This window comes from Pelobates fuscus, chromosome 11 (assembly GCF_036172605.1).
Source record: "Pelobates fuscus isolate aPelFus1 chromosome 11, aPelFus1.pri, whole genome shotgun sequence".
Classification (NCBI taxonomy): Eukaryota; Metazoa; Chordata; class Amphibia; order Anura; family Pelobatidae; genus Pelobates; species Pelobates fuscus.
The window spans coordinates 88735111-88761118 of NC_086327.1; the positions used below are offsets into that span (position 1 = coordinate 88735111).

The following is a 26008-nucleotide window of genomic DNA, read 5'->3' on the forward strand; positions in this document are numbered from 1 at the left end:
TTCTTCTCTGACCATGGTAGTGAAAGTTATTATTAAAGTTTAGCAGCTCTTTAACCAGAGACAAATAGACAATAAAACATTTGGGTTTGTTTGGTTTTTCTTTTTTTTTGGTCTTTGAAATGCATAGCATAAAGCAGCCTATTTTTACATATAAATATTGGTAGAAAAACAATCATTTTAACAGACTTCCAGTATCAAAAAGATTTGTCGGAGGATTATCAAGGAATTTAGGAGACAGGGGTACACTCCCTTTCATTTTTCTTAAAACATATTTCAGAGAATACATTAACATACAAGTGTATATTAAGTGCATACGGTGTAATGCCCTTAAATGATTGACTATACACCTCTGTAAGAGACAATTCAACTTGTGTCTGAACAGCATGGTAAATTATTGTCATTGAGCTGTTCCAAATAAACAAACTATGTTTGAGTATTTGATTTCTCAAATGGTGCTCAGTACATGACCGATTCCTTCTAATATACAATGTGTACAGGCAGTGAGAGGAACGCAAGCTGGCAAAACTAAATTAAAAATGTAAAATTGATTCCTTGTCACTGGTCCTGTGTTGCTAATCATAGAGATGAGGTGGAAGCTTGGATAGAGTGTATTTTAGGAATTGTGAATTCTGCTACTTCCCTTAGATGTCCTAAAGGTAGCCACCCAATTTTCTTCACTACTTATGCAAAAAGTTTCAAGTTTAAAGAACAATAATACACCAGAGATTAGAATAGGGCAGTAACAAAACATCTGGGCAGGAAGACCATCATTAGATTCCCACTGAAGAACCTAAGAAATTGCGGCAAAGAATGGTTTATACTGCTCTAACAAAGGAGATATTGATTATTACGGTAGGCTTGTATTAACACTGCTTAGCAGATGTAATGACTGGAGGTCACCACACGAAGAACGTTAATGGTCACACGAAGGTGAAACCACCAAGAATTCTTTGCACATACTGCTACTGGCTCACACAATCTCCGTCTTTATGATTGAAACATCTACCACTTCGCTGCGTAGATCCACAGCGGAGCCATTCTGGAAGGATTGCTCTGCAGCTGCCGCTACCTGTAGGGCACAAATGTACTGCTCTTTAGTGATAACTGGCTGCTCCTTCCCTAGAACAGAAAGAGTCACAATATTAAATCAATAATTTCTCATTACAGTCTCCTATCAACTATGTTCTAAAATGCAATAGAAACAAACTGTCTAACTTTGGGTAATAGACATGCCAACAAATAAAAGTTAAGCAGGCCTCAAAGAGAAAATCACAGTAACTAACACAGACATGAAGGATGGCTATCAGCACTAGATTAGCTTTTCAGGTCAAGAATTGCTTTTCCTATAGTGCTTTAAAGGGACATTATAGGCATCAAAACAACTTTAGCTTAATGAAGCAGTTTTTGTGTGTAGCTCATGCCCCTGCAGTCTCACTGCTCAATCCTCTGCCATTAAGGAGTTAAAAGGGATCCTCTAGTGCCAGGAAAAAAAAAACTGTTTTCCTGGCAATAGAGCCCCCCCCCCTCCCTTGGCACTAAAGGGGTTAAAATCCCTTCAGCCACTTACTTTATTCCAGTGCCGGGCTCCCTCTGCACTGGTTATGTCTCCTCCCCCACCAATGTCAGCTCCCGAATGGAGCCGAATGCGCATGTGCAGCAGGAGCAGAGCGCGCATTCAAACCTGCCCATAGGAAAGCATTACTCAGTGCTTTCCTTTTGGAAACTTATTTGACCCTGGACTCTGTGAGGACATCCAGCATCAGATAAGTGCGATTTACTCAGTGTAAATCGCAGAGGCGGCCTCTAGTGGCTGTCAGGGAGGCAGCCACTAGAGGCTGGATTAACCCTGCAGTGTAAACATAGCAGTTTCTCTAGTCATACCTCCCTGCATGTGACTTGCACAGCCTTCCATAAACACTTCCTGTAAAGAGAACCCTATTTAGGCTTTCTTTATTGCAAGTTCTGTTTAATTAAGATTTTCTTATCCCCTGTTATGGTAATAGCTTGCTAGACCCTGCAAGAGCCTCCTGTATGTGATTAAAGTTCAATTTAGAGATTGAGATACAATTATTTAAGGTAAATTACATCTGTTTAAAAGTGAAACCAGTTTTTTCGTTTTCATGCAGGCTCTGTCAATCATAGCCAGGGGAGGTGTGGCTAGGGCTGCATAAACAGAAACAAAGTGATTTAACTCCTAAATGACAGTGAATTGTGCAGTGAAATTGCAGGGGAATGATCTATACACTAAAACTGCGTTATTTAGCTAAAGTAATTTAGGTGACTATAGTGTTCCTTTAAATCACTTTTAAACACAGCCTGCACAAAAAACGTTTGTAATCAGATGTTAACTTGCTTTAGATATTTTGATCTCCTCCTTTACACATTGAATTTTAATAACACACATGAGGCTTCAGAGGTTATTAAAAAAACAGGAGACAAGAAATCCTAGATTAAAACAGAATGTGCAATAAAGGTGCCTAGAATTTCTAGGTTCCCTTTCAGAAGGTGTTTAGAAAAATTGTGTAAGGAGGTGTGATACAGGCTGTATATACATAGTGATTTAACTCCGAAATGGTGCAGAATTGAGCAAGACTGCAAGGACATGTTCTATACACCAAAACTGCTTCATTAAGCTAAATGTGTTTTGGTGCCTATAGTGTACTTTTAAAAAAAAGATTATTGCAGTATTTTACCAATCTCTTTCTTTATGCTTTACAGTTTTTAAAACAACAAATAGTATACATGAATTGTTCTAATAAAACAAACATTACTGACCCTTAATGGTTCTAAGAAAATGGCGGAAAAGTTCTTTGTATGCATCCTTGTATCTTTCATCCTGTGTTTGAGCAGATGGGAATGTTGTGCCATTCTCGACAATGCCCAGTGGGTTTTGATTGTCTACACGTAGAGAACCTTGGGAACCATACAGCTAATAATAATAAAATAAAAAAAAGCGAAAAAAACACAGCCTTAGAACTTTTTAATGTAATGCAACAAGTGAATTGCATTGAACTGAAAATGTAATTTCAAAATGTAGGCAACAAGCCAAGTTGTAAAAATACATAGTTAGGAGAATTTCTCCATTTCACCTACTTTGGCAAATAAGTTCTTAATTCAACACAATTCCTTCTCTGGTGAAAACACCCCTCTATGGCCTTGATTTAATATTTTTGGATACGCTTTTTAAATAATTTCAAATTTTGCATGCACTTTTAAAATATTTTTTTTTCAAAATATTGAAATGTAAAAAATGATATTGTATACATACAATTTTTTTTACATTTAAATATTATGAAAAAAATACTTTTAAAAGTTTATCCAAAAATACAGAATCATTTGAAAAGCTTCTCCAAAAATATTAAATTAAAACCTGTCAAATAAAAAGGTACAGATAAGGAAATCTTGCATTATAACACATTAATATAAGCATTAGAGACTGGAAATTCAGTGGCATAGAGGAGTGTATCTGTAACCCACTGTTCAGCAGTGAATATGTGGTTAACTTATAAATATTACTATTAACTGACATTAAAGGGACAATCCACTGCCCAGCTAAAGGTGTTTGGAGTGTTCCATTAAATAGTATCCAATCAGACATTCTCACAGAGACACGCAGAACCTTTGTGGTGCTAGCCACAATCTGCCAATCCAATGCCCTCCATAATTAACAATCTAGTACAAGGGTAGGCAACCGTCGGCACTCCAGATGTTAAGGACTACATCTCCCATAATGCTCTTACAGTCTTAATGCTGGCAAAGCATCAAGGAAGATATTGTCCACGACATCTGGAGTGCAGAAGGTTGCCTACCTCATATTTACTAGATGTTAAATTTGCTAGATGTAAAAAGTACAGTTTCACTTTAATTAGCCAAACCGTACAGTACAGAAAAGTAGACGTGGTAAACCTTATGCAATTTATATTAAATTCAAAGGTTACACTATTCATTAAAGGATCACTATAGGGTCAGGAACACAAACATGTAGTGTTGTAGTGCTATAGTGTTAACACCACCATCTAGCCCCCCTGGGCCCCTCATGCCTAGCTCAATATAGCAAAATCTTACTGTATTCAAGCCTAAAGCTGTAACTCTGCATGCTGTTAGACTCAGAAAAACAGGCAGTCTGTTGACATCATTAAAAGCGGTAGCCTGATCCAATCACAATGCTTCCCCATAGGATTGGCTGAGACTGTGAAGGAGGCAGATCACGGGCAGAGCCAGCATGATTGAAACACAGCCCTGGCCAATCAGCATCTCCTCATAGAGATGGATTGAATCAATGAATCTCTATGAGGAAAGTTCAGTGTCTGCATGCAGAGGGAGGAGATACTGAATGTTCGGATGCATTTTAGGCAGCCATGACCCAGGAAGGATCTCTAACAGCCATCTGAAGAGTGGCCAGTGATGTTATCACTAGGCTGTAATGTAAACACTGCATTTTCTCTGAAAAAGACAGTGTTTACAACAAAAAGCCTGAAGGTAATGATTCTACTCACCAGAACAAATTCAATAAGCTGTAGTTGTTCTGGTGACTATAGTGTCCCTTTAATGTTACAAACACAGAGATGGGGCAAGAGCTAATGAAGGAGGGTTACCTCTATTCTCTGGTCACAAGCTTTTGTGCAGTGCTGGCTAATGTCTAAACTGACAATGGTTCCACTGGCAAACTTCATACTGATGGTTACAGTGTCTGCATCCTTCATCGCTGCCACCTCTAAATAACCAGAAATTACATGAATAAAAACAAGGAACTTCCTGACAATACATCCATTTACAAACATTCCCCTTGCAATATTTATGTCACAAACTTCCCTTAAATGTTAATTTTAATGGTTACAAATATATATAAAATAAAGATCAACAGATACATTTAATAATAAAGAAAACATTATTGGTCTTAAGCCCTTGAGGATGGTGTCAGTTGTACAAGTTGTGATCAAAACAAAATGTAAACAAAACCTGGAATTTGCGCTGTTCAACCATAATTCAACTCTTTCATATTAAGTACATCCACACATATTATATATATTTTGTTCAGGAGAAACAGGGCTTTTAGTATGTCATATCAAATATTTATACATGAAACATAATTTAATATGAATAACATTTTAAAAACTTTGAGAAATTAAGACATTTCATTTTTCAAGTTCTGCATGACATTTTAACTGTTAATATCATAATACGGTTTGTTTTTACTGCAATAAATTACATATATTTGTATTCAGCGATGTCTCACAAGTACAAAAGTACCCACTATGTACAGGTTTTATGATATTTTGGAGAGTCACAGGGTCAAAAGTAGAGATTTCCCTTTTTTTACTTATACACATTGAAATTTGCCAGGTTGGTTTGCTGGGCCTATGCTGTCTTCTTCTGGGACTGTATGGCAGTCCAGGAATGAAAATTAACCCCAGCAATGCGTATCATTTGTAAAATTAGACAACCCATGGTCTTCAAAATGAGGTATGTCCAGTCTTTTGTAGGTCACAAACCCTGGCCAAAGTTAGCGTTCATATAAATTGTGATCACTTGGTCACAAACCCTGGCCAAAGTTAGCGTTCATATAAATGTTTTGCATTTTTTACACAAAGACTGCACTTTCATTGATTATATCATCGTCATTATACATTTTACTGCTCTAAAACACTCAATTTGTTTTAGCGACTACTCATGAGTAAAACAGTACCCTACATGTACAGGTTTTATGGAGTTTTTGACAGTTACAGGGTCAAATATAGGGCTTGCCCATTTAGTTTTTTACACATTCAAATTTGCCAGATTGGTTAAGCTGCCTTTAAGACTGTATGAAAGCCCAGGAATGAGATTTACCCCTCTCTCCCCCCCCCCCCCCCCCCCATCATACTATTCACAAAAGTAGACAACCCAGGGTATGCAGAATTGGGTAAGTCCAGTCTTTTTTTTTTTTTTTAATTCTTTATTTTTGTTGTGGAAAATTTCCACGGTTTGTGGTAATAGTATACAATTTCCAGTTCAAAAAGAATAAAAGCAAACATATAAATGAATAATACAGACATAAGAAACAAGCATCTCTATACTTCAGTGGTATATAATAATCAATTGCGATTGAGCAGGTGGGTCCCCTGTGGTTAGGCTATTGGGTTACTGTATGGATCCCCTTATGTGTCCCCCTGAGGTTCCCTCTTATCTTGTTCTCGTTCCTCAGTCGTGGGTGTCATCTCTATCCCACTATTCGTGAGGTGTCTCTCTTGTTCCATTGGGTGGTACATGTGCCTACCAGCCCTTGCCCTTCTTCGCTCCCTCCTCCCCTTCAGTCTCTTTTTTTGTCTCTTTTGGTTTTCGGGTCACCCGGTTGTCTCTCAATGAGTCTCCCGCTGTTATTTGGCGGGCCTGTCCGTGAGTGGTCTCCTTACAGTCTTATTTATGGACTGGGAGGTCCCCCAGATCCTGTGGCGTTGTGGTGCCTGATCGTATGTCTGGTCCCTATTTGTCACCCACTGTTGACCTGTTCATCTCTCCGTTCTCCCTTCTGTGTTCCTCACGTAGGCCGTCTCCCTCCGTCCCTTTTGTGCCCCCGTTATGGTCCCCCCCTATCTTAGTAGTTAGTGCTCGTGTCTCGGACCCGGATGAGTACGGTGGCAGCTCAGGTGGGGGTTGTAGAGCCCTATAGACATTTACAGCCCTTAAAACATTTGAGGTAACCCAGACTAGCTGCTCTTGTTGGGATGATTATGAAAAAACAGGTTAGGGACATCCCTCGGACAGCTCATATAGAGCGATTGGTATACCTGCTAGTGTAACATTCTCATAACTACAGTTTAGAAATAAAAAATTATAAAAATGTATAAAAATAAACATTTTAGAGTAGTATGCTATCTACAGAGCCCTATAGATACCCACAGCCCTTAAGACATTTGTGGTACCTCACACTAGCTGCTCTTGTGGGGTTAATTAAGAAAAGACAGGTAAGGGACATCCCTCGGACGGCACATATAGAGCGATTGGTATACCTGCTAGAGTAACATTCTCATACCTACAGTTTAGAAATAAACAATTATAAAAATAAAACATTTTAGAGTAGTATGTTATCTACAGAGCCCTATAGACATTTACAGCCCTCAAGACATTTGTGGTACCTCACCCTAGCTGCTCTTGAGGGGTTAATGAAGAAAACAGGTTAGGGACATCCCTCGGACGGCTCATATAGAGCGATTGGTATACCTACTAGTGTAACATTCTCATAACTATAGTTTAGAAATAAAAAATTATAAAAAGAAACATTTTAAAGTAGTATGTTATCTACAGAGCCCTATAGACATTTACAGCCCTCAAAATATTTGTGGTACCTCACACTGGTTGCTCTTGTGGGGTTGATTAAGAAAAAACAGGTTAGGGACATCCCTCTCATAACTACAGTTTAGAAATAAAAAATTATAAAAATAAACATTTTAGAGTAGTATGTTGTCTTCTTTGGGGCCATCCTTGGTCAGCTGGTGCAGAGGTAAAGATATACATATTGGTATAGCTCTCTTGCCTCTCACCTAGAGTTTAACGTGAGCAGTTTAAAGTACTTAGTGTCTCATGTAGAGTTTGAAAAACAAAAAAGAAAGTGGGAAAGAAGGAAAAGGGAAAACTGTCTGGTATAAACTTGTAACCTCTTGTATAAAGTTTAAGATCTGGTGACCTGTAACGACTCATGTCGAGTTCAAAGTTTCTCAGTCTGGTGGTTTGCTGTAGCGGTTCATATGGGGTATGGACAGTCTTATCGGCTGCGTTCTTTCTTCCGGGCTAGCCGCACTATGGAGGTTGCCCTTGTGTGAATCGCCGTTCCGCCGCCGTCGCCATGCCAGTCTTTCCTCCTCTCTCGGTGGTGAGTTTCTCCGCGGGGTGAGCTCGGTTCGCTCCTAGTGGAGCGGGCTGCAGCTGCGGTATCTGGAGTCGCCTCAGAAAGTCCGTGGGGTCATCTGTGACGGAGAGCGATAGTACTGTTTCCCCGTGTGGCACTACCAGGGTACCCGACGCTCCCCACCGGTACCTGATTCCGTGGTCTCTAAGCAGTTTGGTGGTTGGCATAAATTTACGTCTCTCCTACAGGACCGCAAATGGTAAGTCATCGAAGATTCTGACGAGGCAGCTATCCACCTCGGTGTGGGGTGTATTCCGTGAGCGGGTCAGGATCGCTGTTTTCACCGCTGTGTTCCGAGTGACAGCGATTATGTCCCTGGGGGCGTCCACTGGGGCCGTCGCAGCCTTTCGGATCCGGAACGCCATAGCTATTGGCGGCAGCCCTCCCTCTTCCCTCACCTCCATCACTGTGGCCAGTTTGTTAGCGAACTCCAGCACTGCTTCGGGCCCTACTGTTTCAGGCACCCCGCGGATGCGTATGTTCTTCTTTCGGTGCCTAGCCTCCATGGTGCGGGTGAGTCGCTGGAGCTACTGGGAGAGGTCCTCTACATTAACCTGGGTCTCTGCCAGGGTGTCACTGCGTTCCACTTCTCGGGTCTCTACCGCTCCGATGCGGGCCCTGATGCCGCCCAGTTCTCCGCGGACCTCATCCAGGTCCTTCTTCCAGACTCCTCGGAGTTCGAGCAGGAGCCTTTTGATATCCCCTTTGGTAGAGGGTGATGTATCTGAATCAGAGTCATCTTTTCTGTATATCCCACTAGGGGCTTGTGTTGTTTCTGGTGCCTCCTCGTCCGGGGACATCTCTGATTCACTGGAGCCTCGAGGCCTGCTAGGCGCCATCTTGGCTGGCTGTTGCGGCCTATCGAACGACCACCTAATGTCTGGCATTTTGGAAGCCTCAGAAGCCAGCAATTTTCTATGTTTGCGCCCCATCTCTCCTTTGGGGGGTTCAGGGTCGCCAAGAGCCCGGTTGTGGCGTTATTCTGCAGGCTTTTCGTGGCCTTTTGAGGTATTTTTTAGCTGATTTTCCAGGAGCTCTCTGTATACACGTCTGCTTAGCTGCTCAGCTAGCCACGCCCCCCCAAGTCCAGTCTTTTGTAGTAACTACTTAGTCACAAACGCTAGCCAAAGTTAGTTTTCATATTTGTTTTTTGCATTTTTCACACAAAAGCTGCACTATCACTGATATCATCATCATTCCAAGTTTTAAAACACTCATATTTATGTCCAGCGAAGTCTCACGAGTACAACAGTACCCCACATGTATAGGTTTCATGGTGTTATGAAACGTTACAGGGTTAACTATAGGGCATGTAAATTAAATTCAATGGAATTTCTGCGTGGGTTGTCAGGCAGGTCCCTTGGATTATAATTAATCAAGTAAATATAGTAAATAAATATACACGTTGAAGATATAAATATATACACACACACACACACCATATATTTAATAATGTGTGTGTGTGTGTGTGTGTGTGTGTATGTATATATATATATATCATTGGGGGTCATTGTGATAAGGATCAAAGCTTTCAATTGCATTTTACAACATCAAGCTAAAACAAAAGCTTACATCCTTCCAGTATTCCATGTATGTTATCAGAAGACCAAAGTAATTAACATCTAGGTGTAGCCATGGAAGTGTGTGTTTTCCCAAGCTGTCCAAACTACCAAGAAACCAACCCTAACTGGTTACTTCTTTCACAATGTTACACTATGGCTGGAGGGAAGAGATCAAAGGGAAAGACTTGTGTAAAGAAGGAACTCTCTGGAGAAAGAGGGCGGGATAAACCACTTTTGGGAGGGAAAAGGAATTCTGGGACTTGTAGTTTATTACTCCAAGAATCAGTCTCCAAAAGGACAACATCCAAGGAAGGCTCGCTCTCTCTTTGTCTCTTTGGAGAGGACAGCACAGCAAGCAGGGCCATGGTGAACTGATAGTCTGTCCCAGATTACCCAAGATGAAGGCGCAAGGGGAAGACCTCCATTGAAATGTTTAAGTATTGCCCTTTTATTATCTATCTTTTGGTTTTGGACTAACTATGGTTATAATGTGTAACGTGTATATCCTTTTTAAAATCTAACAGTATCCTTAAATTAATATTAACAATACATTTTATTATACACTTGTGTTTGTGTCTTATTTGTCACACATTCCCTAAAAGAATATCCTTGTAAGAGGGTCATAATTTCTTACACACATATATATATATATATATATATATATATATATATATACACACACACACACACACACACACACTTTATAATTTTAAGTGTATTTTGAGATTATATATATATATATATCTCAATATACGCTTATGACATTATGACACCCTAACGGCGTTAAGCAATTTTTTTTTTTTTACCTTGACAGAAAGCATGTCCTAGAGAGAATATTGTATCCGGAGCGCTCTCTCCCAGTAACCAGCTGGCAGTATCAATATCAAGTAAGGCAGCATTATAGAAAATTCCACCTGATAGAGAGAGATAAATTAAATATATCCTTCTGCAAACAAGAGATTGGCTCTGTTCTGCCACAGATTAAAGAGTTACTTTAACATGAACAAAAAAGTTTAAATGCAAAGAAAGAAAAAAAGTCCCAAACAAACTCCAGGTACAGGTCTCAGCAACAGCCGATAAGAATGTACTGGTTTACACAATCATTCCCCTTCCTAATTCTTTATTTCATATTGAAAATCTTTTCTGCCGGTTTCCTCTGCCACATCAGCTAAGATGAATTAAATTGTCCTTCGTTGGCAGTCCTTGATACATCTACCTGTATTTGGTATTCACTCTAATAGAGGAGCCACGTTCACTGAAGCTTTGCAGGCAGGTGGTTCTTTAAATGGCATGTTTAAATCATCTGACTGGTTATCTGAATCGACGTTTACATTTTTCTATTTTAAACCTGTTTCATATTTATCTATGTCCACTTTGTAACAGTGTAATCATATATAGTTATGTGCATAGTACAAGCCTTCTGTCTGTCTAGAATTTCACATCTTTAATTGTCTGCTTTTTTGTTTTACAGTGATTATTTTCAAGCTTTTGTCTGTCTGCAGCTTCTTTATTGGAGGTCGGTTCCCATTTTAAATTGCTCTTCTATTATTCTAAAGTTTCCATATTGACTTGTTATTCTTCAAGATTCACTGCAGCGTGAAAGAGGAGTTGGTTACAGACTTATTGTTATGAATATTATTTATAGACTTGGCTAAGTTTGATTGGCTGTCACTGATACCTATAGTTTGGTTGTCATTTTTACTTTACATACTACCTTGTTTGTTCATATTAACCTTTGGTGCTGAAATAAAGAATATTGCATAACACTTGCCTCCTGTCTTTAATAAAATCTATATTTTCCTTCAACAAGTCTAGGAAACAAGTCTGCATGAAGATACCAAACATTCCGTACAGAGATACACTGAGCTAGTGCATCTCTGTGGAGAAATGCTCATGTGAGCAATGTAGTGTGGATTGTGACATCAACTGCTAAATCTTTCAAATACATTTAAAATAGGGCTGTCCAACCTACGGCTCCCCAGATGTTGCTGAACTACAACTCCCATGATTCTTTCAATAAAAAGATCGCCAGGTAATCATGGGAGTTGTCGTTCAGCAACATCTGGGGGGCCGCAGGTTGGATAGTCCTGATTTTAAAAGTGATGATTCCACTTCAAACGTTTTGGGATTGTAACCCTCAATGGCCACATCTGACACAGCTCATTAATTGGTTATGATGTGAATTAGAGGCAAACAATCTAGTACCTGACATTTTAAGCTTGCTGAGTGAAGCAGGGGGATATGTCCGGCTAACACATGATATTCTCTGAATTCTTCCAAGTGAGTTGCCACTGTGGACTTTCTTATACAGGAACTTCAACGCTGGGTCAAAACGCCTATGTATGTAAGTAAATATATTTAGCAAGACACCCAACTAGGACACAAGACAAGAGGACATTTATACATTACATAGTAAAATGTGATGAACAACTGAATAGCAAAAGTTTGTGAGCATAAGATAACTGTAAAACGTGGACTAGAAACTAAAAAAAAAAAAAAAGTCTTCTCTTACTTGTAGAAGCCACAGACCAGGGGATTGCCATATCGGTCTGCTTCATCAAAGCACGCTTCTGCTGTTTGTCTGTTAGAACTCAAAAGTTTTTCGCAAAGTACGGCTTTCCCTGGAAATAACACACAAAAAGAAATGTATAATTTAACCTTATGTTATACAAAACCTTATTTTTACAAAATTTAAAGGGTTAAAAAAAAGAATTCTGCATCTGTAACCTTTGTGTACTAGATGAGTCATATGTTCTTCACTTAGTCTATGGTTTCAGGTGCATTATTTCGGCACGACTAAACTCATTCAAGCAGGACTCTTATCTGCAGTTTCCAAATCTCAATTCTTAGCATGTTGTGTACACCGGATTGTACAGTACTGCAATACATTTGGTTGTTTAAAGGAACACTATAGTCACCTAAATTACTTTAGCTAAATAAAGCAGTTTTAGTGTATAGATCATTCCCCTGCAATTTCACTGCTCAATTCACTGTCATTTAAGAGTTAAATCACATTGTTTCTGTTTATGCAGCCCAAGCCACACCTCCTCTAGCTATGATTGGCAGAGCCTGCATGAAAAAAAAAAACAAAAAACTGGTTTCACTTTCAAACAGATGTAATTTACCTTAAATAATTGTATCTCAATCTCTAAATTGAACTTTAATCACATACAGGAGGCTCTTGCAGGGTCTAGAAAGCTATTAACATAGCAGGGGATAAGAAAATCGTAATTAAACAGAACTTGCAATAAAGAAAGCCTAAATAGGGCTCTCTTTACAGGAAGTGTTTATGGAAGGCTGTGCAAGTCACATGCAGGGAGGTGTGACTAGGGTTCATAAACAAAGGGATTTAACTCCTAAATGACAGAGGATTGAGCAGTGAGGCTGCTAAAGTTGTTCAGGTGACTATAGTGTCCCTTTAAGAAGTAAACAAATAACCAAAATGCATACATCGTGCAAACAATCTTTCTGAAAAATCTTAACATCTTTCTAAATATGACCATAATGTCATAACTGTGATAAAAAAAATACAACAAAAAAAAAAGCCAACAAACTAAAATCATTAGGTGCCTAATACAGTGAATCAATGTAATAGGAATCATTTACAAACATTAAAGAACAGATTTTATTTGTCCTCCCAATAATGGCCATATTTTATTGAACACCAGTAATTACTGCAGCCCTGTCCTGTTACCCAATTATATAGAACTGAAGCAAGGTAAATGTGAACGACACTGGCATGCTTGGGCTCAATGAGTGCCTGTGCCTCTACCAGCTCTCAAGCACTGAGGATTGCACACCTTAGTCATTAGAACACAGTAATGACTAATGCTGGCAAGATGTGACCACCACATATGGAAACTCGGAGCCCTTACCTGCCCTCAGGCTCTCCAACACCATCACAGCTGCTACTTCAGGAGGCGAACAAATCACAACTCCCAACACCCTGAAAAAACAACAACAGGAATGATTTAAAGCAAATAATGTATCAGAAAATACTAGAAAGCAATTCTTGAAATGGTAAAAAAAAATATTTTAAATGTTATCCTAATAAATTGAAGTCTAGATTTTCTAAACAGTCCTTTACCTCTTATTGTCATAGTACTGAATTTTGGCTTTGTTTATATAAAGAACGAAGACAATTTCTGCCCTCCCACATGCGGTCAACTGTGTCTTCCATGTTGCTATTCCAGCTTCTGGAGAAGAGAGGATTTTGGGACAGTAACATTGGAGATATGACACAGTTCCCAGCTGCCAAAGCATTTTAGGATATGTAACCAATAACATCTGCGGTGGAGAAGGCACTCATTGATGCAAAAGTCCAAATAGGGAAAGTGTGTGAGTGTCACAATTTGCTTTAACTGAACACTCATTATTTTGCAAAATGAATAAATGACAGGTTAAAAAATAAAATTAAAAAAATGCACCCACAATGCTCTTCAGTTTGCGGCTGCATGCACAAGCATTAGGGGATGCACTCAGATTCTGGACCATAAAAAATGATCCAGGTACAATTTATATCTCTAAGCAATATGTTGGTAACTTCAATATTACATAAAATAAATAAAATGCTAGGGATCGACCGATATTGATTTTTTAGAGCCGATAACTTACCGATACTGATATTCTGTACATTTACCATTTTGAAAAAATAAACTATTTCTACACAAATCTGCTGTTAACTGAACATGTTTATTATGCATTTCTTTTTTAGAAAATCTTTTTTTTTTATTAAGGTAAATGCACAAAATATACATGCCAGTCAGAATTTTTTGTTTTCAAGAATTGATGTGTGTGTAGTGAATGCAGTGAGAGTATTTGATTAGTGAATGCAGTATGTTTGTGTTTGTGTAGTGGATGCAGTGTGTGCATAGTTGATGCAGTGTGTGTTTGTGTAGTGTGTGTATAGTGAATGCAGTGAGTGTGTTTGTAGTGTGTGTATAGTGAATGCAGTGAGTGTGTGTGTAGTGTGTGTATAGTGAATGCAGTGAGTGTGTGTGTAGTGTGTGTATAGTGAATGCAGTGAGTGTGTGTGTAGTGTGTGTGTATAGTGAATGCAGTGAGTGTGTGTATATAATGAATGCAGAGTGTGTGTTTGTGTAGTGTGTGCATAGTTAATGCAGTGTGTTTATGTAGTGTGTGTATAGTGGATGCAGTGTATGTTCGTGTAGTGTGTGCATAGTGAATGCAGTGTGTTTATGTAGTGTGTGTATAGTGGATGCAGTGTATGTTCGTGTAGTGTGTGCATAGTGAATGCAGTGTGTGTTTGTGTATATAATGAATGCAGAGTGTGTGTGTTTGTGTAGTGTGTGCATAGTGAATGCAGTGTGTAGTGTGTGTATAGTGAATGCAATGTGTTTGTTTAGTGTGTGTGTATATAATGAAAGCAGAGTGAGTGTGTGTGTGTTTATGAAGGTATGTAATGTGTGTAAAATGGGGGGAGGGAGGCATTATTTTTTTTATATTACATTTTTTTTTACATTTTGTTTTAGTCCCCACTCCCTGCTTCTTACCTGGACAGGGAGGGGGGATATGACATTCCCTGGTGGTCCGGTGGCATAGACTCTGCAGAGGGGGCAGCTACCCTGTCTAACTCTCGCGGCCTGCGTGCCGCACGTAGCATTGCCATGGTAACCCGTGGCAACGCTCTAACGTCCGCAGAGTTAGACAGGGGAGCTGGAGGGAGCTGCTGGGAAGGTAAGTAAGAGTGTGCTGGACCCCCCAGGACCCTGGTCTGCATTATCGGTATCTTTATTGGCCAATACCGATATTGCTGAAAATACAGAATATCAGCCAATAATATCGGCCAGACTGATAATCAGTCTATCCCTATAAAACGCAATGATACATACACTACAGCAATATACAGTACATAGGAAATGTCAGACTATGAAATCAGCACCATCTAATTTTGCCCGACATATGGATTTTAAAGGGAAAATCCAAACAATCTTTAGCTTTGTGAAGCAGTTTTAGTGTATAGATCAGATCTCTACAGTTTCACTGCTCAATTTTCTTCCATTCAGGGGTTAAGTCACGTTTGCTTCTGTTTATGCAGCTGCAGCTCCCCTGGCTGTCACTCACATAGCCTCCATTAAAAAAATGGTTTAATTTTCAATCAGATTCTACAGGAAAACGTGGTCTTGTCTCCTGCTCTGCTTGAATGGAACTTTAATCATACACACAAGGCTGCTGCAGGCGGCTCTAGCGGGCTATTAGAGAGCAGGAGATAGACCTAGGCCTGCATAAACAAAGTTATTTAACTTAAGTGTAAAATAATTCAGCAATGAGGCAGCAGGGGCATTTTCTGTACACCAAAGGCACTTCATTAAAGGGACAATATAGGTACCCAGACCACTTCATCGCATGTTAACATTGCAGCACTAAGACTGCCTCTGGTGGCTGTCTACCATAAGGCCACTAGAGGCGCTTCCAAGAATTTCACTGAGTCTGCCTCTGGACGTCCTCCCGCTTTCCATGTCAGAGAAAACCCCTTGGGAAAGCAGTGAGGCAATGCTTAACTATGGGGAAGGCCTAATGCTCACGCAGCACTTACCGCGCATGAGCATTAGGACCCCCAATCAGATGACGATGGGAGAGGTGGACTGTGACCCAGCCCCAATGTAAGTGAATAAAGGATTATTTAACCCTATACAAATATAGGAGGGGGCTGAGGGGTCTAAAGAACATGTTAGTCTTAGGAATACATCTTTGTAAAGTTTTTCTTTAAGCTAAAGTTTTGGTGTTTCAAATTTCCCTTTAAACTGTCGGGCATGAAAAAGTAATAAATGTATCACTTTTTAGAGAATAATCACTACACAAGCTCGCTGTTAGCTAGCATCTGTACAATTTAAAATATATGTATAGATTATTGTTTAGCCAGATACAAAAAATTTATGGTTTGCCTTCTTTCTTGAAGTCTGCTGGACACCACTCTCGACCACCCATACATCCTACAAAAAGAGGGACGCTCACTGCCTGAGCCAAGTCCATTGGTGAATTGTTAAGCTTATTGGTTGAGGAATCAGCTTATGCTGCACCGCAGAGCAAAGCAGAGAAGAACTAACAAGAGCACATAAACAGGAGCTTCTGGCCCTCTTCTGTCGGCTGTAGTGAAGATGGGAAGAAGTATGGCTGACCATAATTAAGAAGTCAAACACCTTTAAAATGGTTTAACTATTTACAATGGGTGGCCACCAGAGCTCAGACAAAAGTGGAAAAACTTAAAAACAAGGTTAGTGTCACACATAGGCACCATATGGTTGGACATTGTTCTTGCCATAACAGTTTCCATTATTTACTGGAATGCAATCTTACCTATGGTCACTGAAAACAATGTCCACATATTGCTCTTGCAATATCCTGGTCTTTGTTAATAATTCACTACTAAATGCTCTCTCCACTTCTGACAACTGGTCTTCCACAATGTAATACAGGCAGCATCCATTTTCTTCTGTCAAACTTTGCAGCAGTGCCTTGCTGGCATTGCCAACATCAATCACTGCTAGGCCAATGGGGTGTTCTTGAGAACGGTTGTTATTATACAGCCCTCCAGGGAGAACACTACTGGAGGCTTCAGAAATTATGTGCCTGTGATTGGTGTGCTTTGAAGACACTGATGGATTTCGGACATGGATGGAGACAAATGATGGGTGAGTGGAAGAGGTAGAAGGTGTTTGGTCTTCCCTAACCAAATTAACATTTGAAGTAGAACTGATGGTGTTTGGGTGAACTGACAGCAAGGGTGGATGACGGTATGACGATGGAGAAGATATTATATTTGAGTTGCTTTGAGCTGAGTTGCTAGTAGTGCATTGATTTGTCGGAAGAAGAAATGAAGGCTGAGAAGAGAAGTCCAGCGCCATTGGAAGGGATGTTCCAAAATCTCCACCTGTAGATCTGATCACAAAGGGAGAAAAAAATGGAAAATATCAAATTACACAATTTGTCACTAATCTATTGTGTCAGCCCTTCCTAGGCGTTCCCTGAGAATTCATTTATCGCCATCGCCATTCAAGCCAAACCCATTTCCTGTCCTGAGGCCATATTTTCACCTTCTGATTCAAACCACACAATGCTCCCCCACTGCCATATATTAACTTGGCTAAGAGATCAAAATTATGCCAATGACCACAGATAGCAAGTGCGAGCAGTAGTTATTTTATACTCCATGCAATATAATCTTTAATTTTGACATATCAGCTTCAGATATTTTGTTTAAAGCGATTCAGCTGAATCAGATTTCTGTCAGTCAAACAAATCAATTCTGAAAATGCAGTTTGTTCACAAACGAAGCAGAATCATCTAAATAAAAAAATCCTTTTTGAAAGGGTTTTAATTCTGATTCGGCTGAGATGATTCTGATATAGTTCATTTGTGAACTAACCGAATCTTCAGAATCAATTTGTTTGACAATTGCCAGGAATTTTATTCAGCCTTCACCTCTTGTCCCAGGTCTCTGACATCCATTTAATCTTATCATAAAATATGTAGTAAGCTTTCAGCTATAAATTCATTTCAGCTCAGTACATCAATACTGAAACCAGTCAGGAAACATCACTGTAATATTTGCATCAATTGTTAACCACATGCTAACATGGGTGTAATGTACATTTTTATCGAGTGTACCTGTAATAAGTGCAGTGTATCTTCCACAAACGTCTAGATTTTAACTGAAGAAGTGCTAATCTTTGCAAGGATTTGAAGAAGCACCTATACACTCCTAACATGCAGAGAGGATTGGGACCAACAAGAAACTGATGAAAATACAAAATTTGTGCTTTTAACAAGCACAAACTTTAAAAATATATATATTTATTTTTAAAGTCTGTGTCTTTCTTTTTCATTATAGGCCCAACTCTTTATAATAATAACAAAAAAATAACAAAAAAAAACGCCATTACGCTTACTTGTAATCCAATCCCAAGACATTCTACTTGATGCATTGGCTCTACCTCTTCTCAGATGATCAATACAGATTATCTCTGTCCAAATCTAAAGCTTCGCAATTAGAAACATTGGGGACCTACTGCACATACATGACAATTGTTAGCCAATCCATGGGGAAGGCATTGGATTGGCTAAAATCGTCAAGGGGGCAGGGCTAAACACAATTTTGGCCAATCAGCACCTTCTCATAGAGATGCATTGAGTCATTGCATCTCTATGAGGATAATTCAGAGTCCCCATGCAGAGTGTGTGGACGCTGAACGGCAGGGCTGCCTACTGTGCAGCCCCTCTGGTAGCCATCTGAGGAGTGGCCACTTAGAGGTGTCCCTAGGGGCAATGTAAACACTGCCTTTTTTCGTTTTAGGCCCAACTCTGTATATATATATAAAAAAAAAAAAAAAACGTCATTACGCTTACTTTTTCTCTGCAAAGGCAGTGATTGCACAAAAATGCCTGAAGGGAGCTATTATACTCACCAGAACAACTACATTAAGCTGTAGTTGTTCTGGTGACTATAGTGTCCATTTAAAAGGTTGATTGTAAATATAAAAAAAAACAAAAAAAAAAAAAAACAGGTTGTGTGCAAATAACTCTTCACTCATTTATAGATAAAAAAAAACAAAAAAAACAGGTGTTCACAAGATCAAGTCATCTTCTACATATGTTCTCTGTTTGTTGTTAGCATCCTGGCTGAGGAAGTTAGCTTCATAAGTCTTGGCATTTTTTGCTGCTGTTGCATGGTGCGTAGTAGTACAGTTTGTGACATCACACATTGTGTAACTTTAAAGAAATTCCTGGCTTAAAACTCGCCTTTTCTGTGTTGCACACTTTTTGGAAGAACTGTGTACCTTGAGCAAAGTTTCAGATCTTACCCTCTGCTTAGTTACCTTTAAAAGTAGAACTCTTTGTTCTTTTGAAGGATAGAAGCACAATAATATAAATATTCTGCCTTACCTGGGTTCCCTGCTAGTGGACTTGTCATGATACATAACTTTCCTTAAATAAAACACGGACAATGGTTTTACCATTATCCGTCAATTGTCAGGGTAGACTTCTGTCAATAAGATAAATGACATACTGAGATGTCGTGCACAAATACACTGATAGATTTTTGCAGCTAAGTACAAATTTTCTCATTAGGTCTGGGAATTTTTCTATTCTATTTCTGAACACCTTCATTCACAGGTTCTTTTCGTTCCAAACATAGCATACACTGATCAGCCACAACATTACTACTACCTGCCTAATACCATGTAGGTCCCCCCCCCCAGACACCCCCATTGTATGTCTTTGGCACTATTTCGGGAAGCTACAGTGCCATACAGGAGACCTGTCCTTCTCAGTATTCACAGTAGAGTTTTGAGAGACGGATTTAATGAGCCTATGCTTCCATTTGGGGTATTTTAACACTTTGACTGTTCATAAAAAAAAAAAGGCCTACCATTTGTAAAAGTAGACACTCCAGGGTATCTCATAAGGTGCATATTGTGCCTTAGCATGTCCCCTTTTTTCCACCAATAAATGCCAAAGTATGTGGTAAAAAAATATTTTGGGCATTTTTTTTTTACATACGGATTGCATTTTTGCTGGGCATTTTGAATATTTCATATGTGCCACTAAGTTCAAAACCCCCAAATTATGTAAAAAAGAGTAAAAAGACACCCCCAATGAATGTCTTTGGCACTATTTCGTGAAGCTACAGTGCCATATAGGAGACCAAGCCATATTAGTTTTTACAGAACTTTGGATTTTGACGCTGGGCCTATGTGCAATTTCCAAGCATCTTCGCAGGTTTTAAATTCAAACTACCCCACAAAGGCCTACCATTTCTTAAAGTAGACACCCCAGGGTATTTCAAAAGGCATATTTTGAACCTTAGCGTGGGATCATTTTTCCGCTAGCTTGTGCCAAGTGTAGTGGTAATAAGCGTTTTTTCTGCCATTTTGACACACAAAGTGAGTTTGCACAGTATATTTTGCAAACCTTATGTGTGCTACAACTGTATAATACTTCATATGTTGCTCAGCTATGTGGTCTGAGTACAGCAATACCCCCGTATGTACCTTTGCCAGGTATATGTGGATGTTGAAGGGGCACATTTGAGACGCAGCCAGTTTTTTTTCTAACTTTGAAGTTTTACGCTGTGTCCATGTTCCAATTTGGAGTATTTTAGATGGTTGGTTATTGAAACTTTCGCACAAACACATACTATTTATTAAAGAATACACCCTGGGGTATTCTTACAAACACACACTATACAAACACACACTATACAAACACACACTATACAAACACACACTATACAAACACTGCATTATATACACACTATACAAACACACTGCATTATATAAACACTGCATTATATACACAGTGTGTTTGTGTAGTGTATGTGTATAATAATGGAGTGTGTGAGGGGTCATTTTTTATTAATTTTTTTATATTAAATTATTTTATTTTTTTATATTTAATCATTATTATTTATTTTTTGTTGCCCCCCCTCCCTGCTTGTTGCCTGGCCAGGGAGGGGAGAAATCCCTGGTGGTCCAGTGGCATTGGCTGAGCTGTGGGGGCGGGCAGCAAGCGTTTACTAACCTCCCTGCAGCTCCTCCACCTCCCCAGAGTAAGTCTCGCGGCAGCGTGCCGCGGGTCTCGCGAGATTTACATTGGGGAGCTGGAGGAAGGTGAGTAAACGCTTGCTACCCGCCCCCCCCCCCAGGACCGCCGGGCTTGTAATGAGCCTGGCGGTCCTGGGAGGTATTATCGGCAATATCGGTATCTCTATTGGCCAATACCGATATTGCCGAAAATACTGAATATCGGCCGATTATATCGGTAAAACCATTTGGGACACAGCCATTCCATTTTTTTCAAACTTTAAATTTTTACGCTGTGCCCATGTCCCATTTTAGAGTATTTTACCAGGCTATATAATCCAAATACCCCATGAAGCCATACCATTTCTTAAAGAAGACATCCCAGGGTATTTCAAAAGGCATAGTTTGAACCTTAGCGTGGGATCATTTTTTTTTGGTAATAAGCGTTTTTTCTGCCATTTTGACACACAAAGTGAGTTTGCACAGTATATTTTGCAAACCTTATGTGTGCTACAACTGTATAATACTTCATATGTTGCTCAGCTATGTGGTCTGAGTACAGCAATACCCCCGTATGTACCTTTGCCAGGTATATGTGGATGTTGAAGGGGCACATTTGAGACGCAGCCAGTTTTTTTTCTAACTTTGAAGTTTTACGCTGTGTCCATGTTCCAATTTGGAGTATTTTAGATGGTTGGTTATTGAAACTTTCGCACAAACACATACTATTTATTAAAGAATACACCCTGGGGTAATTCAAAAGGCATATTTTGAACCTTGGCGTGGGATAATTTTTTCTCTAGTTTGTTCCAGGTGTAGTGGTAATGAGCGTTTTTAACTTTTTAAAGTTTCCTAAACTTTCTTAAAACTTTTTTTTTTTTTTTTTTTTACAGATTTAGCATTTTTCTAAGCTTTTTCTTTAGCAGCACTAACAGTAAATTCCCCATTTTCCCATAACTCCCACCCACCGTAGCTAGCAAAATATTTAATTAAACAATATTTAAATTAGTTAAATAAATTTAACCCCCCGAGGGTTAAAAAATAAATAAAAGTTAATCGTCAGGGGTTAAAAAAAAAATTAGATCACAGTATAATACTGTGATCTGTATTTTGATCACTGTAGGCAGTGATCGACTGGCAGGGAAGGGGTTAATTTTTATTTGGACTGGGTAAAGGGGGGTGTTTTTTTATTTTTTACTTAAACGTTATTAAAACTTTTTAAAGCTTATTTTAAAACTTTTTTTAACGTTAACCCCTATTTAGCTTAACACTAAATCCCCCAATTCCCCACTAACTTCTACCCTCCCCAGCTAGCTAAATTTATCATTTTAAAATATTTATATTAATTAATAAAATAAATTTAACCCCTGAGGGTTCAAAAAAAAAGTCAGATCATAGTAAAATGAAATCCCTGCCAATTGATCACTGTAGTCAGTGATCAATTGGCAGGGAAGGGGTTAATTTTTTATTAAACTGGGTAAAGGGGAGTGGAATTTTAATTTAACTTTATTTTTTTTACAGGGGGCAGATAAGCACTGATACGTCTCCCTGCACTTCACAGTGAACCCGGAAGTGCAGGGAGGCGGAAGGTGAGTATACTGAGCACATGTGCCCACTCTGACATGCTGTCAGAGCGGGCACATGTACTGGGACAGCCGGATACGGTGCTCCCGGTCTGCCTCTAATACAGAGGCAGACCGGAGCACCATTAACCCCGCGATCGCGGCGATCTGGGGTTAATTTTAACGGGTGACGGACAAGGTCCGTCACTCGTCGTTAAGGGTTTCCCCTGAGTGACGGACCTCGTCCGTCACTCGTCGTTAAGGGGTTACGGAATGGACTCCACATGACCTCTGAATGTTATATGTCCTGTGGTATATGGCACCAAGACATTAGCAGCAGACCCTTTAAATCATGCAAGTTGAAAAGTGGGTCCTCTATGGATAAGGTTTGCTAATCCAGCACATCCCACAGATACTCAATCGGATTGAGATCTGAAGAATTTAGAAGCCAAGTAAACACTGTGAACTATTTGTCATGTTCCACAAACCATTCCTGAACAATTTTTGCACTGTGGGAGGGTGCATTATCCTGCTAAAAGAGGCCACTGCTATCAGGTAACACAATTACCATTGCACTCTGCAACAATCTCTAGGTAAGGGGTGTATGTCAAAGTAACATCCACATTAGGGATCAGCCGATATTCTGTATTTTCGGCAATATCGGTATCGGCCAATATAGATGCCGATAATACATACCAGGACCGCTGGGCCCATTACAAGCCCGGCGGTCCTGGGGGGGCTGCAGCAAGCAGTTGTCCAGTGGCATTGGCTGTGCTGTGGGGGGGGCCGGCAGCAAGCTGTTACCTCTCAGCAGCTCCCTGTGTAAATCTCACGGCCTGCGTGCCGCGCAGAGCGTTGCCATGGTAACCCGTGGCAACGTTCTGCGGCCACGTGACTCGCGAGATTTAGACAGGGAGATGAAGTGAGCTGCTGGGAGGTAAGTAACAGCTTGCTGCCGGCCCCCCCACTGCACAGCCAATGCCACTGGACCACCAGGGAACGCCATAGTCCCCCTTTCCCTGGCGAGGTAACAAGCAGGGAGGGGGCACAAAAAAAAAATATTAAAAATAAAAAATGCCTCCCCTCCTGCCCATTTTACACAAATTACATCCCTTCACAAACACTGTGTGTGTGTTTGTGTATATATAATGCACCTACACTACACACACACTGCACTATATACACACACACACACACACACTACACAAACACACACACACACACTGCACAAACACACTCTGCATTCATTATATAAACAGACTACACAAACACTGCATTCACTATACACACTACACAAACACACCCTGCATTCATTATATATATATACACACACACACACACACACACACACAGCTGCCCTGTCTAAACACACTGCATCCACTACATGTGGCATGCACATTCCCAGCAGCTCCCTCCATCTCCCTGTCTAAATCTCGCAGCCGCAGATCGTTGCCATGGGTTACCATGGCAACGCTCTGCACGGCACGCAGGCCGTAAGATTTACACAGGGAGCTGCTGGGAGGCAGGTAACAGCTTGCTGCCGCCCCCCCCCCCCCCCACTGCACAGCCAATGTCACTGGAGCACCAGGGAATGCCATAGCCCCCGTTCCTGGCCAGGTGACAAGCAGGGAGGGGGGACAAAAAAAACACAAAAAAAAAAACATTAAAAATAAAAAATGCCCCCCCCCCCCTCCTGTCCATTTTACACAAATTACATCCCTTCACAAACGCACACTATACAAACACACTGTGTGTATATATAATGCACACACTGCATGATATATACATACACACACACACTATACAAACACACACTCTGCATTCATTATATAAACAGACTACACAAACACACTGCATTCACTATACACACACACACACACACACACACTACATTCACTTTATATACACACTACACAAACACTGCATTCACTATACACACTACACAAACACACCCTGCATTCATTATATACACACACTACACAAACACACACTGCATCCACTACACACATAGCTCCCCTGTCTAAACACACTGCATCCACTACATGTGGCATGTACATTCCCAGCAGCTCCCTGTCTAAATCTCGCAAGTCACGTGGCCGCAGAGCGTTGCCACGGGTTACCATGGCAACGCTCCACGCGGCACGCAGGCCGTGAGATTTACACAGGGAGCTGCTGGGAGGTAAGTAACAGCTTGCTGCCGCCCCCCTCCACTGCACAGCCAATGCCACTGGACCACCAGGGAATGCCATAGCCCCCCTCCCTGGCCAGGTAACAAGCAGGGAGGGGAAACAAAAAAAAAAGAAAAAATATTAAAAATTAAAAATGCCTCCCCTCCTGCCCATTTTACACAAATTACATCCCTTCACAAACACACACAAGTCCAAAATAGGCAAACTGGAAACATTCTCCAAGTCAGCTTTCCTAGCAGTTTGGCCACTTTGGCATTTAATTATAAAATTCACAAACTGTTAGAAAACTGATAAAAATAAAGATTTGTAATTTTATAGAAGACTGAAAGCATTGATTTTTTTTATTCCTTCTACAGGAAGCATTACTTCAAACAACTGCCTACTAAAAGTAAAATAGACTTACAAGAGAAGTGGGGCCCTGCTGCCATGCTGCTTAATGAGTCTCCGGTTTCTATAGTGCCTTCCAGAGGCCAGGTGTTCCAGTATTCGATCTCTCCTGACACGCATGGGTATCTCACATGATTTACAATACAGTGTTTCTACCCATGAAGTTTGCCCAGAATCCTTATGCTCAATTAAATGTCTTTTCACTGTCAGATCAGTGAATTCTGCAGCATAGTCATGTAAACTCTTCTTTTTCCGACCCATCACGAAAGTGTTAGCCTCCGTAAAACCAATACCGTTTTAAGGATATGGCTGGTACGACTCAGTCCATACACACTCCTTTTGGACAGACCTCTCTTGACTGCAACTTTTTCATGTGAAATGCAGACAAGGCATGGCTATACAAAAAATTCTAACTTGAAACTTAGGCATTTTAATCTCCAAAGTGGATACACAATTCTCTTGGAAACAAAATGCTTAGGATGACTGTATAAAGATGCAGATATTTGTATACAAAATCCAACTACGTCTTTCTTTTCATTTTAGCGGCTTCTGTCCTCCTTCTTTCACCCATGACTTTAATTTCTTTCATATACACCTTTAAAAGCAAATTTTGGTCTTTGATGTATCCTCTTTCATGACTTTCTCCTTGCATGCCACACTCTGTTTCTCTGTGAATAGAACAAATGCAATAATTAAAAAATCCTTCCAGCCAACTGTTATAGAAAAATATGAAGTTACTACAGATTCTTTACAAAACTGCATCACTAAAAGCATTAATTTCTCCCATTTTGATTTCTAAAAATTAATGATAAACACAACTGTGTTTTTTTGCGGACAGGGGAATATATCGTATTTTTCGCTCCATAAGACGCACTTTTTT

General features: G+C 39.9%; 1 protein-coding gene across 1 annotated transcript; it reads right to left on the reverse strand.

The window, feature by feature from the left end:
* Window positions 1–241: 241 nt before the first annotated feature.
* On the reverse strand, window positions 242–25621 carry LOC134577889 (myo-inositol 2-dehydrogenase-like). Its single transcript, XM_063436804.1, has 9 exons — window positions 25145–25621; window positions 16765–17346; window positions 13323–13393; window positions 11960–12068; window positions 11653–11783; window positions 10254–10361; window positions 4596–4714; window positions 2776–2929; window positions 242–1119 (listed from the first exon to the last, which is right to left on the reverse strand). Exons 1-9 carry the CDS (start codon window positions 25387–25389, stop codon window positions 971–973), a joined length of 1668 nt encoding a protein of 555 aa, XP_063292874.1. The 5' UTR covers window positions 25390–25621; the 3' UTR covers window positions 242–970.
* Between the last annotated feature and the right edge of the window lie 387 nt (window positions 25622–26008).